At 35.8% G+C, this 16,220-nt stretch overlaps 1 protein-coding gene across 1 annotated transcript in view; it reads right to left on the bottom strand.

Annotated features, from left to right (window-relative positions):
• The window catches only part of LOC107549581 (transcriptional enhancer factor TEF-3-like), a 31,433-nt gene that overhangs the window by 11,482 nt on the left and 3,731 nt on the right, over positions 1-16,220 (bottom strand). Inside the window, exons 4-7 of the mRNA XM_016230726.1 lie at positions 6,286-6,350; positions 4,004-4,066; positions 1,036-1,170; positions 887-930 (exon numbers count right to left, since the gene is read on the bottom strand). Of these exons, the coding sequence (XP_016086212.1) occupies positions 887-930; positions 1,036-1,170; positions 4,004-4,066; positions 6,286-6,350 (307 nt within the window). The remainder of the gene's footprint in view (positions 1-886; positions 931-1,035; positions 1,171-4,003; positions 4,067-6,285; positions 6,351-16,220) is intronic.

The raw sequence follows: 16,220 nt of genomic DNA, 5'->3' as shown, positions 1-16,220 counted from the left end.
CAAAGCAGTTATTTTAAATAGTAAAAAATATTTCACAATATTACTGCTTTTGCTGTATTTTGCATCAAATAAATGCAGTCTTATTTATTATAAATTATTTAATATAAAAAATAAAAATTATGAAAATATAATATACATATATGTAATAGAAAATTCATTCCCTTTATTGAATACATATTTTTAGCTTTGAAAACTTAGAGAATATATATTATAATTTAAATCATATAAAACACAAGAACATTTGATAAAATATTATATTTAAAAAATATATATATAAAAGTTTTTTTTTTTTTAAATATACTTTACAAACATAGAATTTCTTTATCTATCAAATGGTTTAAGCCAGGTCACACATATTTTATCAAATCAAGTAAATTAAAGCAATAAGCCCCGTGAAGCCGTGGTTTACAGTGAATTTATAACGTTGTTAGCTGTTATAAATTCACTGTAAACCATGGCTTCACAGGGATTATTGCTTTTATAAAACGGTTATTCCATATACGTAGTAAGGTTTCACAAAATAAAACAGAGCAAATAAAGTGTAATGATATTAATAAAAACAGTATTCTTCCGCCAAACAGTGTAGTTCTTCGGAAACAGTTGTGGTTCCAACAAAGTGTTTGCAGAGCACCACACCGAAGTAAACAAAGGTGTGTTTGTAGAGTAATTTACAACAGCTTCGAACTTGACTCAACCAATCAGAATCAAGGACCGGAACTATCCGTTTTATAATTGACATTTGTTAAGTTCGGTTTGGCTTCTCTGTGACCTCTGTGTCCTCTGTGACCGCACGTCATACTTTAAACTGAGTCAGATGTGCAAACCCTTATAAAATGATCAGGCCTAATCACTAAGATGTTAAAACTCACACAAAACATGAACTTACTCTTCAGGACCTGTGGTTTGTCCTGCGAGAGCTCCGTGCCAAAACTACAAAAACAAAGGCATGAAATGACGATTAGCCTTCTTTCCAGAGCTAAGACGTTCAGCTGAAAGGCCTATCATCAGTGATGTTCAGTGTTCAGGCGCGCTCACCCCAGCAGCGGTCGGGTAGGCCGGCCGCGAGAGGCCCTGCAGAGCCATCTTGTTCTGAAAGGCCGTGGCTGAGATGATCTGAGCTGACGACATGGTGGACATACTCTGCATGGCTTTGTCTTTGGCCACTTGGTCCTATCAGAAGACAACAACATCAGGAACATCATAAATGTACACCCCATTCAACTGTAGGTTGAGTTATTTTTATTAATAATATTTTTGGTACTGAAAATCTCATACTGATCAACCAAAAAAGAGATGCTACAGGGGAAAAAACTTCCTAGACAATACATTTTCTTCTGTGGTAAAAGATTTTATGTCTTTGATTGATCTGCTGATTTCATTTACACCAGCAAGATTCTAATTATTAAAATTCATATTCAAGAAGTTTTACTGGCATGGTAAAATGAAGCTTTACATACACTGAATACACATATCTACACATATACATCACCATTAAAAAAAAAGCTTTACCTAAATCTTTAAAAAATGCAAAATACTACTTTTGCACAGTAGCTGGAATCAGTGAAATGCTCCGTTTTGAACTTGTTCGTCTGAGTGAACTGGTTCAGTGAACTGGTCATTTAAAAAAAATTCAAATGAAAATAAAATAAAGCCCAACCGAAATAAAATTCTAATTAAATAAAAAATAATTTAAAAAATAAACAAAATAAAATATAACATTCAAGAATTAAACTTTAATAAAAAATAATACTGAATAAAATTGGTTAAAATACGTTTAGGTTGATTCATTTCCACAAATAATTTCAAACAGCCTATTTCCATGCATGAATCCATTCAAAAACTCTGATTCAATGATTCATTTGTAAATTATGTTGTCTCTAATTGTAAATCACACCTTTTTAGTTACAGTATAAAATACAAAAAAACATATAGTTTTGTAGTTTATTTTCTTAGATTATATGGCCCAGTTAGTTTATTGTAATTATAATTAAGAACAACAGAAGTCGATGGGAAGTTCTTGATATAGATAGCTAGGTAAGTGTGTGTGTGTGTGTGTGTGTGTGTGTGTGTGTGTACCTGGTATTTATCACGTTATGGGGACGTAAATGTCCCCACAAGGATAGTAATACTAGTAAATTTTGACCTTGTGGGGACATTTTTAAGGTCCCCATGAGGAAACAAGCTTATAAATCATACAGAATGAGTTTTTTTGAGAAAGTAAAACTGCACAAAGTCTCCTGTGAGGGGTAGGTTTAGGTGTAGGGTTGGTGTAGGGCAATAGCACATACAGTTTGTACAGTATAAAAACCATTACGCCTATGGAGAGTCCCCATAAAACATTGAAACACAACATATGTGTGTGTGTGTGTGAGTAGCCTGGGAAAAAACACAATGAGGAACATTGTTTAAGTCGAACCTTACTGCACAGAGAATCAATGAACTGATGAATCCTTTTTCAATGGTTCATTTAGATCAACTGTCCAAACAAACTGATTCACTAAAAGGAGTCGGTTTTTGATTCCGAATGTTTCATATGAGAAAGAGGGGGCATTTTAGCTGAGCACATTTAAGTATTGCCTCAGTTTGAAAAATAAGCATATCTAATAAAAATAACTATATCTGAATATGGTATATATTTAAAAGAAGCGCAAAATACAGCAGAGTTCAGTGCGATGAATGGAATCAGTGAATTCCTTTTGAACTTGTTCGTAAGAATGACTCACTAAAATGAATCAGTCATTCTAAAGCTTCACATGAGAAGGAGAGGACACATCTTATTATTGCCTCAGTTAAAAAATAATAAGTATATCTATCAAAAATAAATATATCTAAATATAACCAAAATACAACAGACTTCTGCGCAGTGACTGGAATCAGTGAACTGATTTTTCTGAACTTGTTCATCTGAAAAAAACTGATTTTAAAATGTCTTTCTAAAGTTTCATAATAGAAGGAGAGGACATTTTATTTTATTATAAAAAAATGTTATCTATTAAAAATAAATACATTGAAACATAATAAATATATATGTAATTATACAGTGTGTGTGTGTATATATATATATATATATATACACACAGTATATGTCATCAGTGAATTGTTTATTTTTGAGCTTGTTTGTTAAAATGAACCAATTCACAAAAATTAATCGGTCTTTCTGATTCATCAAGAGAAGATCAGGACATTTTAGCGGGGTATAGCTTTATTATTGCCTCAGTTAAAAAAAAAGTACATCTCTTAAAAATAAATACATCTAAATACAATAAATATGCTTTAAACTAAATATATTGCTATAAAAAAATGTAAAATGCAACTTCTGTGTAGTGACTGTAATCAGCAAACTTAATATAATAAAACACAAAAATATAATAAAACACAAAAATTAATATAATAAAAATGAAAAGCTTCATGTGAGAACAACAGAACATTTCAGCTTAGTGCATTACTGCCTAAGTACTGCCACATGGAGAAGTCACAGTCGTCCGCGACTAGCCCAAGCAACTGCTATGTCCTTGAAGCATGACTAGCCCATGCATTCTTCAGCCCCGATCTGGCCAGCGCTGCAGGCTGAAATATGGGCATGTGTGTGTCCGTCACAGTTCTCAGTTACAGAAACGTATTTAAAAGGGCTGTCAGTGTTAGCCGTGTGACCAGTAGCCTACCACACTCAGACAGCTGGGCCAAGAAGGCCGACGGCCAACGGGTGAACTATGCCATATGATGAAAGACAAGAGCATGCAAGTCTGCTAAGCCCTTATACAGCCAGAGGTCACACGTTTTCCGAAAATTAGCGACGTGCTTAAACTGATTTATAGTGTAGTGTGATATTGCTAGCAATTATATTTGTATCTGAATCATGCCTAGGCTATATTCACTCGGACATTAATGCAATTGTCCAGAATCTGAGCTTCTCTTTGCATCATTAACAAATGCTTTGGCTGTAAAGCGATAATGGTGCTAATTTGCAAGCAGGTGATCAGCACTGGCAGAGTTCATTAGCTACCTTGAGTTTCACCTGGATTTCCCGAGCTGTCCGTCGCGCCAACACCTGAATGTGACTGGAGACCTGCGGAAAACACACAAGATTTGAACCCAGCTGATCTTATCGTTTAAAATGAATAATCATTTATTTCTTTAAGGAGTAGTTCACCCAAAAAATTTACTCACCCTCAGGCCATCCAAGACGTAGATGAGATTGTTTCTTCACCAGATTTGGAGAAATGTAGCATTACATCACATGCTCACCAATGGATGTGAATGGGTGCCGTCAGAATGAGAGTCCAAACAGCTGATAAAAACATTACAATAATCCACACCACTGCAGTCCATCAATTAACATCTTGGGAAGGGAAAAACTGTGTGTCTGTAAGAAACAAATCCATTATTAAGGCGATTTAACTTTAAACCGTCGCTTCTGGACAAAATATGGGTCCATAATCCATAACAACGCTTCCTCCAGTGAAAAAGTCCATCTTCTGCTGTCCCCTCACATCAAAATCCACCAGCATATGTGTTAAGATCGGTTTTGGACTGTTTTTGGTTTGTAAACGGTGCTTGATCTGTGCAGATTTCTCACCTGATTCAGACGAGATGACTTTTTCACTGGAGAAAGCAATATTATGGATCATGGACTCATATTTAGCCGGAAACAACCATTTGAAGCTAAAAACGCCTTAATGATGGATTTGTTTCTTATAGACACACAGCTGTTCACTTCTCAAGACATTAACTGATGGACTGGAGTGGTGTGGATTACTTGTGGATTATTGTGATGTTTTTATTAGCTGTTTGGACTCTCATTCTGACGGCACCCATTCATATCCACTGGTGAGCAAGTGATGTAATGCTACATTTCTCCAAATCTGATAAAGAAACAAACACATCTGCATCTTGGATGTTCTGAGAGTGCATTTTCAGCAAATTTTCATTTTAAGGTGAACTATTCCAGTTGCTGGTCCCCATTGACTATAGTATGGAGCAAAAAAAATACTATGGAAGTCAATGGGAACCAGAATCTGTTTGGATGCCAACATTCTTCAAAATGTTCAACAGAAGAAAGAATTTGGAACAACTTAAATAAATGTCTTGGTTTCTTAAAAGAAGCCCAACTTAAAACAAACAACTTTGCTCTGTCATTTTTAACCAAGGTTGTACGAGACAAACACCGATTATAAATTCGTACAGAATTGAAATCTCAAAGTACGCATGGAAAACTTTACCTAACCAGCGATTGCTTTGACCTTCATTTGTTCACTTATCAGGTGCGATTCTAGTTTCCCTTCTTGTATTTAGTTATTATTTTACCTCTCGGGCCCCCAGCTCACCTCGACTCTACTTAAGACTCAGTATGTGACAAGGCCGGAGTGACATCATGCGATATCGAATGCCGGCGGGAACGCTATCAGATTCCAAATCTCCACCCCAGCAGTGTGTGATGTGCCCCGAATCGTAACGGGGCGACCGGGAGGGAGCAGTTGCTTGTGGGTCTAACGAGCAGGACTGAGAGAGGTGCTGAAGACACACACCGATATCCGATCCGCGCGCGATAAATCACACCGCTGAAGTGCATTTCAGCAGGGAGGCCCTCAGGGGCCAAACATTTACACTCAGTGAAAGTCTGTTTGGGAGTTTAACAGGACAAGTCCCAGTCTGACATTTGCTGTAATTCCTGTTGCTGTTAATGTGTGACACAGAGGTCAAATAAAAGTAATTTAATCCACTTAGTTAAACTGTAGCTGCTATTTTAGAGTTGCCATCAAAGATTTGTATACAAATGCAAATGTAATTTCCTAATCATAATTTTTTGGCTTGTTTTCCAATAAAAATATATTAACTTTGAAAAAAACAAGATAAATTCACTTGAAAAACAAGATGCAATTTAAAAAATTTTAACGTACATTTTTATTTAAAGTGACTTACAGCGCACATTACATTTTTATTTGTTTTATCAGTGAATCAAACCTATGATCTTGATGTTGAAAGTGCAATTCGGAGAATATTTTAAAAATATATATTGACTTAAGATTCATTTTCTCTGTTTTTCTTGTTTTAAACACAAGGTTTATGCTTAAAACTAAAAAAGATCAATACTTTTCTGAAGGAATACGAAAAATAAATCAGGATGTATTCTCTGTCAACAAGTAATGTCTTACACAATTTTGCGTATCAACTAAATTTAGATTTTTTTTGTTTAGATTTAGTTTTAGATTTTTTTTACAGGAAAAAATATGTACTTAATGTACTTTATTATCCAAATATTCTAGAATTTGAATCAAATTTCCCTACCTGTTTCCTGGTCCGTGTCTTTCCCGTTCGAAGCTTGATGTATCGCGCAATCAGCTCATTCCGTCCTGAACAAAGAAACAGAGAAAGTTTACAGTCAGTGTGGAATTTTACTTCTGTAACTGATGTACTTCCAACAGAAACGGGATATTTATAGAGGACAAAACTGTACTGGAATTGGTTTAATTTTGATTAAATTATTATTGATTAATATTGAAAAGTGACAGAATAAATGGATTGAGCCAGTTGCTTAATGAAGACAAGAAGACATGAAGACATTTTTCTTTACAATAACCAAGAAAATGCAAGTAAAATACATTTTAAAAATTGTATGTGTATGTGTGTGTGTGTGTGTATATATATTTTTTTTACATTTTTGTCAGCCAAGCTCCTTTGACATGAAATATTTACTTAAAATATCTCTGAGGAAGTTAATATTTCAATAATTCAACAACACATTTGCATATTTACAGTTTGATGTCGCTTAATGGTCACACTGGCATGCAGGTAAACAGATTAAATATTTCTATTTTTAGTGTTTGAGTGTTTATTTATTTTAAATTTTTATGATTTAATTATTAGCTTTTTGAACTCACAAACCCACTGGAATATATATATATATATATATATATATATATATGGAATATATTTTCTTACCCTTTGCTTTTTTATATCAATATGGTACATTTAGTTGTAAGTTTAAAGCAAGTTAGATTAAAAAAGTAATCTAAAAGTAACCTAAAAGTAGTCAGAAAACATTAACTGAAATGAGTAACTTAGATTATGTAACTAACAACAGTTTTCATAATGTAATCTGTAATCAGTAATGGACACACACATACACATACATATAATAAACCAAAAATAAATAAACTACATAAACTAAGTTTTAAAAATGTACAAACTAGGTTAGGTCTCCAAGATGCTTCAAGAAACCTACCTGCAAAGCTACTGTTACAGTTTCAGGCACTTGTGTAAAAATGCTGTAAAATGAGGATGCTGTCAAAAATAATGTCACAAATAGATTTTCTTTATCAGTTAACTTCTATGAACTAAATTAAATCTACATTTGGTGTGAGCATCCTTTTGCCCTCGGTGCACTTGCTCATAGTTTCTCAGGTAGCTTTGCAGGTAGGTCTCTTGAAGCATCTCTGAGACGTCTCCACAGTTCTTCTGGATTGAGTCTGTCTCAGTTTGTTCTGTTTCTTCATGTCACTCCAAACAGACGGATGATGATTTTTCTGTAGTTTATTTTCTTTATTTCTGGGATTATATGGCCCAGTTAGTTTATTGTAATTATAATTAACTTAATTTAAGAACAAGAAGAAGTCGATGGGAAATTCTCCATATAAATAGCTAATGTGTGTGTGTGTGTGTGTGTGTGTGTATGTGTGTGTGTGTGTGTGTAGATTTTTCTAACCTTGAGCCTGCAACTCATCTCATGTGATAAGCAGATCACACATGACCTGTGTTTGGTGCAGGACTGATGTTGTTGAACACATGGTGGACTGAGGCATGAAGTGTGTTGACAGTGAGTTTGAGTAAGTACATAGCTAAAGTAAGAATGTTTACCGACACAAACACACGTCCTCATCGGCTGCAGTGGCACGACAGAGCAAGTCATTCACATGTGCGCTGGGGAAGTTATCCTACAGGATCCTGTGCTCGACGTAACTGCATTTGTAAATGTGAAAGCAAGGCTGTGAGATCTTATCTTTCAGGGTTTTTGATCGGGCACAGTGATGCAAATCATACCGCCCTCCCCTACATGAGTGTTCATCTTTTTTTGCAGCGATGCTTTTGCTTACAAGACGGGTCACGTTGGACGAATGAAAAAGGGTACCGACACAACACAGATGACACCCACCGCAGCACTGATGGCCTGGCGTAGAGAGGAGCAGCAGCTGGTCTGTGTGTCAATGTTTATAGAATATGCCTTTACGCTTCCCATAAATCACTGGGCTCGTTCATCCGGCCAGACTCCGGTTACTAGCACACACTAGTACAGAACCCCTAAATGCCCTCTTACCCAACGAAAACACCTGTTTGTGGCTGTTTTATTGAGAAAATGACCTTGTGATGCATGAGAGGGTCAGACGTTGCTCTTTAGGAGACTTTCTCCTCTCAGATGTTTCTCCTAAAACTCCTTTGGAGAAATAAAAACAGATACAACTGAGTCACTAGTCATCCAGTAAGAGTATAAAGCTCTAAAATGATTGTGAGACCATTTGATGAGAAATGTTTGAGACATTGTTGAGATCTCTTCTTATTAAAGAAGAGACAAGCATTTCTGACAGCCAATAAAAGTCGATGACGATGCCTGGCATGTTTTTAGCTTCAAGAGCTTCTCAAAGGCATCGTGTGAGATCTCACTTTGAGCTAGACGCGTGTGTATGTGTGAAGATGTTCCACTATCTTCTAATGTCATCTTGATGATGACACATAGCAACGCCCTAAAACTATGTAGAGTACCCTAGCAACGCATAGCTTTGTACTAAAAAGAATCGCATCATATGACCCCTTTAACCACTCTACTAACCGCATAGCAATGCACTTAAACCACACAGAGCCATCGCAACAACATGGAAACAACCTGGCAATGACCTGCAACAAGCAAACAACACTTCAGCAAACACAAAAATGTGTTATTGCTCCATTTTATTTGTTGAAATAATTCAAATACGCTGTGCGCTTCATGTACATTTAATGCATGTGCGGAGCAGGGACATATAACAGTTCAGTTGAATCATAATGTTTACCTTCTTTAACTTTATGTTGTTTTGTGAGATGACTGGATACTTTCATCTGATCTCCTTTTGAACCATCATCAACTGAACTGCAGTGGTCAAACTAACTTGTTTACTATGTGATTCAGTCTTTCCTGCACCACTTCTCAATCTTCAGCGCCATTGTGACAAAACAAATCATTTTACCTGAATTGGAGGTGAGTTGGCAGTCAGTGTTGAATATGATACGATAAAAAGATTGTAGCCTATAATACAAAATAATGGCAAGAAATGGCTTGCAACACCACAAGTGTAATCTGATTCAAAAACAACACCACAAGTGTAGTCTGATTCATGAACAACACCACAAGTGTAGTCTGATTCATGAACAACACCACAAGTGTAGTCTGATTCATGAACAAATGACTCTTTAAATCGGTTCCTTTTAGCGATTCCCAATATAGCACTGTAGTCTGATTCGTGAATCAAAAACATACAGCCAGTGTAGTTAGATGTCAGTATAGACTTATCAGTCAGTTCTTTTTTCTTATTTTTTGGTAATAAATAAAGCAATATTAGCCTACTAAATAAATCAGAAAAGTGTACAAAAATGCACGCTGTTTTTGTTTTATTGTGCTTCATGAACAGTTTTAGTCAAGAGAATAAGGCACACTAAAATCAAAAACAGAGTTATGTATTAGGCCCCTGTGCGGGGTCATTGTGTTCATGGGGCGGAGCTACAGAGGGGTCATTCATATCAATGCCACAAAAGTGAAAACTGAGCCATGGTCACCTGAAACCCTCACACACACGCATTGTCCACCCTAAGGGTCCGCAAGGGGCCGAAACAAAGCTGGTGTCACGCAAAAGTACAGCAGCTCCCACAACGACCTCATAAATCCATAACCTCCCACTTAACCTCTCTTGCTCTCTCTCTCTCTTTCTCCTCCTCTTCACATTCCAGTCATTCCTGATCTGTGAGTCCTTCAGCGTCTGCTCAATAAACAACTAACACACACACACACACACACACACATTACAAGGTTTGCACACATTACACGACAGGCCTATAGGAAAGAATATCAAAAATCTTATATCTCAATTTTTTCTCCAAGACTATACAGAGAGCAAATGGAGACTTTCGCTGACGTTTTCTGCTTCTTAGATGTTGCTCCTCAGTAAATGACTCTCATTGCCTCATTCTGCACTGTCAGGTTCTCAAACATCTAGGAGAGAGACTGATAGAGAGACAGACGAGAGAGACAGGGCACATCTGTGCAGCAGACGGTCTCCTGAGGGTCGGGACGCATGTCAACAGAGGGCACATTTAAGATTGGTGAATGTGTAGTCAGAGTGAGATTTCACTGTAGACTGTGTGTTTGTGTATAAAATATTTTTATAGTACCAAAATAGTACAAGTACTGTACAAAGAATGGATAACAATTTAAACCACTGATCTGATATTCTGATATTGTACACTCAAAATGAAAGAATAAAAATAAAAAAATAAATAAATAATGTTAGACAATTCTTCACACTGGTTAAAAAAAAATTTAAAATAGTACAAAGGAGATGTGGATGACTCTTTTAACCAGGTTCTTTTTAGTGAATCAAACATAGAGTGTGACCACAGTAATTAGATTTTTAAACTAAGGACTCTCATGAGTCGGTTCTTTTTAGTGAATCAAAAACAATCGGTACAACCAGTGTAGTCTGATTCATGAACAAATGACTCTTTTAACCAGGTTCTTTCTAGTGAATCAAACATACAGTGTGACCAATGTAGTTTGATTCACAAACTAAGGACTCTCATGAGTCGGTTTGTTTTAGTGAACCAAAAACATAGGCTACAACTCGACAAGTGCAGTCCGATTCACGAACAAATGACATCTGAGCTATATTCTTTTTTAGTGAATATTCAAATTAAACTGATTTCAAATGAGACTAAATATTTTTAGTCAATAACAGCACATGTTTAATGTGCACCTGTTCACAAAAAGCAATCAAAATAACGCACGTTGTGATCTCATGGAAAAGAGCTGCTCATATAACAAATAGGAACATAATATGGAAAGACACGAGGGTGAGTAAATGATGAAAGACAGACAGACAGACATGCAAGACCTTTAAGACTAAGTAGTAACTCTCATATTCTTCCTTGAAGTGTGCGACTCAAATCACACAGAGTGAAAGCCGAGTTGCACTCGTGACCTCTGAAGGGCCCCACCGCGACCTCAGCAAAACAAAGAGAGAGAATGAGCAAAACACACTGACTCATTAGAGAGCTCAGACATAAACGAACCTCTAACGGGCCTGTGAAAAATCAAGCCTATGTGAGGGACGGCTGGCTTTTTCCATCTGTTTGACATGAGGCAGCTAATGAACGTCTGCATCAGTACATCTCAATACACTCCTGTGTGTCTGGAATAGTTGTTTCTGCAGTATGTCTTCTGTTTACTGCACACAGCGTGAATTTTCTGTGTCCATCTTTTAAAATGTATGTAAAATATACCATTTAGGAACTAATATGTATAATTCAGGTATTAATAGGCATCTTTTATGGGTATATAAGGTGCAAAGATGTACCTTCTGAAAAGCCAACTACATCTGCCACAATGTGCATTAAACACTGTATGGAAAGCTACAAGCAATGCAATGCAATTGACTTAAATAAACCTGAAGTAACACTGACAATGATTTTCCTTCTTGCTCCATTATTTCATAGGACTGCCAAATGTTAAGATATTTTATACACAAAACCGATTTCCCTCAACCCCACACCACCCAATTTCTGCAGATTAGTAAATCTTACAAACAAATGTAACCCTGGAGCACTTCAAATTGAGATTTATACATCATCTGAAATAAGAATATGAATAAATAAGCATTCCATTGATGTATGGTTTGTTAGGATAGGACGATATTTGGCTGACTATTTGAAAATCTGGTTTTTTTTTTTAATTAATTTATTAATAATTATTTGCTTAATTAAGTAGTATATTTTTTACTTTAATTTTATAAATATTTATATTATTGCCATGACAGTTAAGCATTTTTCCCATTCTCACTACTAGTTTTATTTATTAATAAATTAATAAAATCAGTTTTATTTAATTATTTATCTATCTATCTATTTGTAGTTTCATTAGATTTCGGTTTTATCTATTTTGTTTTTTAAATTTATTTATTAAAGGAAAAACTTTAATAAATAAAAAAGTGTATCACAGTTTCTATCTGATTAATAGTAATCAGAAATGTTTCTTGAGCAGCAAATCAGCATATTAGAATGATTTCTGAAGGATCGTGTGACACTGAAGACTGGAGTAATGATGCTGAAAAATTCAGCTTTGCATCACAGAAATAAATTACATTTTACAATATATTCACATAAATACTTACTTAAATCGTAATAATATTTTACAATATTAGTAATTTTACTGTATTTTTGGTGAAATAAATGCAGCTTTGGTGAACAGAAGAGACTTTCATAAAGTTTAGTTTGATCTGTTTTCATCAGAGAGAGCATGATGTGCATTTTCAGCCTAACAAATAAAATAAGTTGACTTTGCATCCTCACAGACCCACAAATTGTAAGCCAAAATGTTATCTGTCATGCAGTCTGAAATGTGATTTCTCAGCCTCACACAGCTGGGGTTTTCCATCCTTCAGCATCCGTCCCATATTCCTCCACAACCACAGAAAAATGTGCATTTAACGACAAGTGCTGATTTTTTCAGCAACTTCTGAACAGGTGGAGAAGCACTCCATTATGTGGGTACTTATCTTGTGACGGGATGCTGGGGAGCCATTAAACCATGGCAAATGTATTTCCTTTCAGCGGCTGTGTGTAATTTTAAGGGTCGGGAGAGTGAATGCATTACGGTACAGTGACGACCAAAGCCAAGAAATGTTTTCTTTGGCAAAGCCTGTTGAATTTTCACCCAGCGCACCAAAAACCAAACAATCTAAGCGACGCTGGTGCACTTAGCTGGGTCATGACTCACACACGTAACGGCCAGTGAGTTTCCACACAAACACAACACAAATACCAGTAGAAGATGTCGGTGGAACCTCTGGAAAAGGGTCACGAGTGCATTGTGGGAATTCTCGTCATTCTTTAAGCGCTCAGCACTGCATGTAGATTGTTGCTATTTGCGTGATTGTCTGAAATTGCTGGGGTATGAATGAAGCTCTATCTGATTTTAGACAAACACTGTTGAGTTGAGGTTTTTCTGAGCTCAGGATTTATAAAGCTGACCTCAGGAACACAGCAAAAATGGATAGAAGCACAGAAATGTACCTTTAGTGTCAAAGAACTCATTTTTACAGCCTTCATTGAATCTAGAATCATTCAAACTTTTTGCACTGACCTCAAAGGGTTAGTTCACCCAAAAATGAAAATTAGCCCATGTTTTACTCACCCTCAAGGTATCCTAGGTGTGTATGACTTTCTACTTTCAAACGAATCCAGTCGGAGTTATATAAAAAATTGTCCTGCTCTTCCAAGTGTTAGAATGGGAGTAGGTGGCTGAACTAACCCTTTAACCCTGGGCTAACAACATCTTAAACCAGCAGTGTTTTAGACCAACAATATGGTGCTTGAATGTTACAGTAAAATGTTCAGCAACAGACAACCAATCAAAAACTGCATCAGTGCTCACCTCATTAAATATTCATGGAAAGACGACTGGTTCAGAGTCAGATTTTAGCAATTAAACAAATAGTTAATAAATGATTTGGTCATAAAAATTTGGTTGTTCGAAACCTGTACTTTCTTTCATGGAAAGATTTTCGAAGAAAATTTTATTTCCATAAACATACTAAAATTTAAAAAAAGTTAATTAAATACATAGTTTTAAATATGCCCATGTTTACTTTTCAATTAAAAATGATGGTAGCACTTTAGTATAGGGACCAATTCTCACTATTAACTAGTTACTTATTAGCTTGCCCATTATTAATGCTTATAAAGTGCTTATAAAGCACATATTCTGCATGACCATATACCTAAACTTAACAGCAAGCAGAAAATTAGGAGTTTATTGAGGCAAAAGTCAATGGTTTGTTAATGGCAAAAATTGCACCTTAAAATAAAGTGTGACCAAACTGATTTATTTTGTTAAATACATTTTTAAAAAATGGTTAAAACAATAAAAGAAAGATTTGTTAAAAGTATATTTACTTTTTTTATGTATTATTATTTTAGAATTAATACATTGAATTATTAAAATTAACTATGAACTTTCACTGCCGTTCCCCCATAAAAGCACTTTTTATAGTAATGCAAGCCAATAGGATAAAAACATAATGAATACTCATGAAATATATAATAAAAATAAATATATAACATAAATATAAAAAGCTTTATTTATTCAAAAGCTGGCTTTGTGGGATTAAAGAAAATTTGGAGTAAATATTTTTACATTCATTTAAAATATTATTTTAAAATATTATCATAAAATTTGTGTGTATAATAAAACGTATTAATAAAAAATAAATATTTATATTTATTAATATATGATTGATATATTTATTAACAAATTATTAATTAATCAATTGATATAATAATAATAATGCATTTATAATAAAATAATTGTAATAAATAATTTATTAAATTAATAATAAAAAATAAAATAAAGTGAAATATGCAGTATGCAGTAACCATGACTTAGGCGCACATCATCTGAAATCCTACGATAGCTTTTTGTGAGTCCCAAATTTCAATGTTTTGACTGTGATGTCTGTCTTGTGATCTGTTCCTTTAACAGCTTGACTGGTTAGAGAGGTGATGAGTATTGATGGATAGGTGTGACGAGTGATTTGTCTGAGCTGATAGTGGCTGATACTGAGCTCGATGTAATCGCAGTGTTAACACCATCAGGAGGGAGGCCTCTCTCTCGCTCTCTGTCTGTCTGACTGTCTGTCTGTCTGTCTCTCTCTCCTCGTGTGCTGTAAATCCAGTCGTGTCTGTGTGTTTGAGGAGAGGCAGCTGGAGGTGAACTGAAAGGCAACACACACACACTTCGGGGTCGAGAGCGGGGGCCGCAGAAACAGGTGCAAACCGCACCGCTCCGTCACCCCCCCTTTGTGTTTATTTGTCCCTCTCTGTCGCACATACTCAAAGGGTAAACGTCCATTCTCGTGTCGGGTTACACCCTCTCTGCCTTGAACTCGGCGCTCTGAACACCCATGGCGTGCCATTCCGGACGCGCTTTGCCGCTCCCAAACTACCGGCCCCAGCCCTCGGGGCTGATAGATCCACCCCAGATGCCCTCCACGACCCTCCCTCGCCACCTGCCTTAACCCTCTGCTGTGATATTGCTTTAAGAAGCTTTCTAAAGTTTCACAGCTGATCGGAAGATGACAGACACGCACATCCTCTCGCTTTCCTTCTCTCCCAGCGCTCGGTCCATATCAAGCCGCACCGGCCCATCATCGGGTCATTTCTTACCATCAACAGGTCTGGATCAGACAGACAGACATTTATAGTAAAAACACACATTGGCTGGACTATTTATTGAGATTGCAAAACTAATTGAAATAATTCATAACCTTTGCAACAAAAAGCACCATTTGCATCAAGAGCTGCTGTTTCTGTTGTATGCAGAAATTTCGTAATATGATTGATTATGACCAAATTGTGCGGTTCAGGCTTGTGTTATGTTGTGTTGCGTTATGTTCTTGTATTTGGTTCACGAAACTATTAAATGATTCAAAAGATTCCCTCAAAGTCTGTCTGACTGTACAGATATCTATGGTATTAGATGGGTTGCAAGTAAATCACAAGATACTTTAGCAGAAACCTGAATTAAGAGGCATAGATGATGCAATAAACTCAAACACATAGCCTTGATAAATTGGTGAATATGGTTTTTGGTGGAAGTATGAAAAATCTGTTTTTGTTTGTCCAATTGATTGCTTTGGAAACATTCATGTCCTGAGTGAAATTTCAACTCTCCCAGATAAGGGTATGAATACTTATGCAATGGAATCATTTAAGTTGTTTATTTGTAATAAATTTGCAAAGATGTGAAAACCTGTGGTTACACTTTACTTGAAGGGGTGTGCATAAGACTGACATGACACCTTCATAATCATGACATGACACCTACATAATCATGACATGACATATGTCATGAATATGAAGGTTTTTATGCATGTTTATGACAACTGTCATTAAGTGTCATTCGCTCAGTTATGTCATTTTTAATG

This window comes from Sinocyclocheilus grahami, unplaced genomic scaffold, assembly GCF_001515645.1.
Source record: "Sinocyclocheilus grahami isolate Dianchi unplaced genomic scaffold, SAMN03320097.WGS_v1.1 scaffold376.1, whole genome shotgun sequence".
NCBI lineage: Eukaryota > Metazoa > Chordata > Actinopteri > Cypriniformes > Cyprinidae > Sinocyclocheilus > Sinocyclocheilus grahami.
Note: the sequence above shows the minus strand (reverse complement) of the source record. Positions and strands in the feature narration are given on the sequence as shown.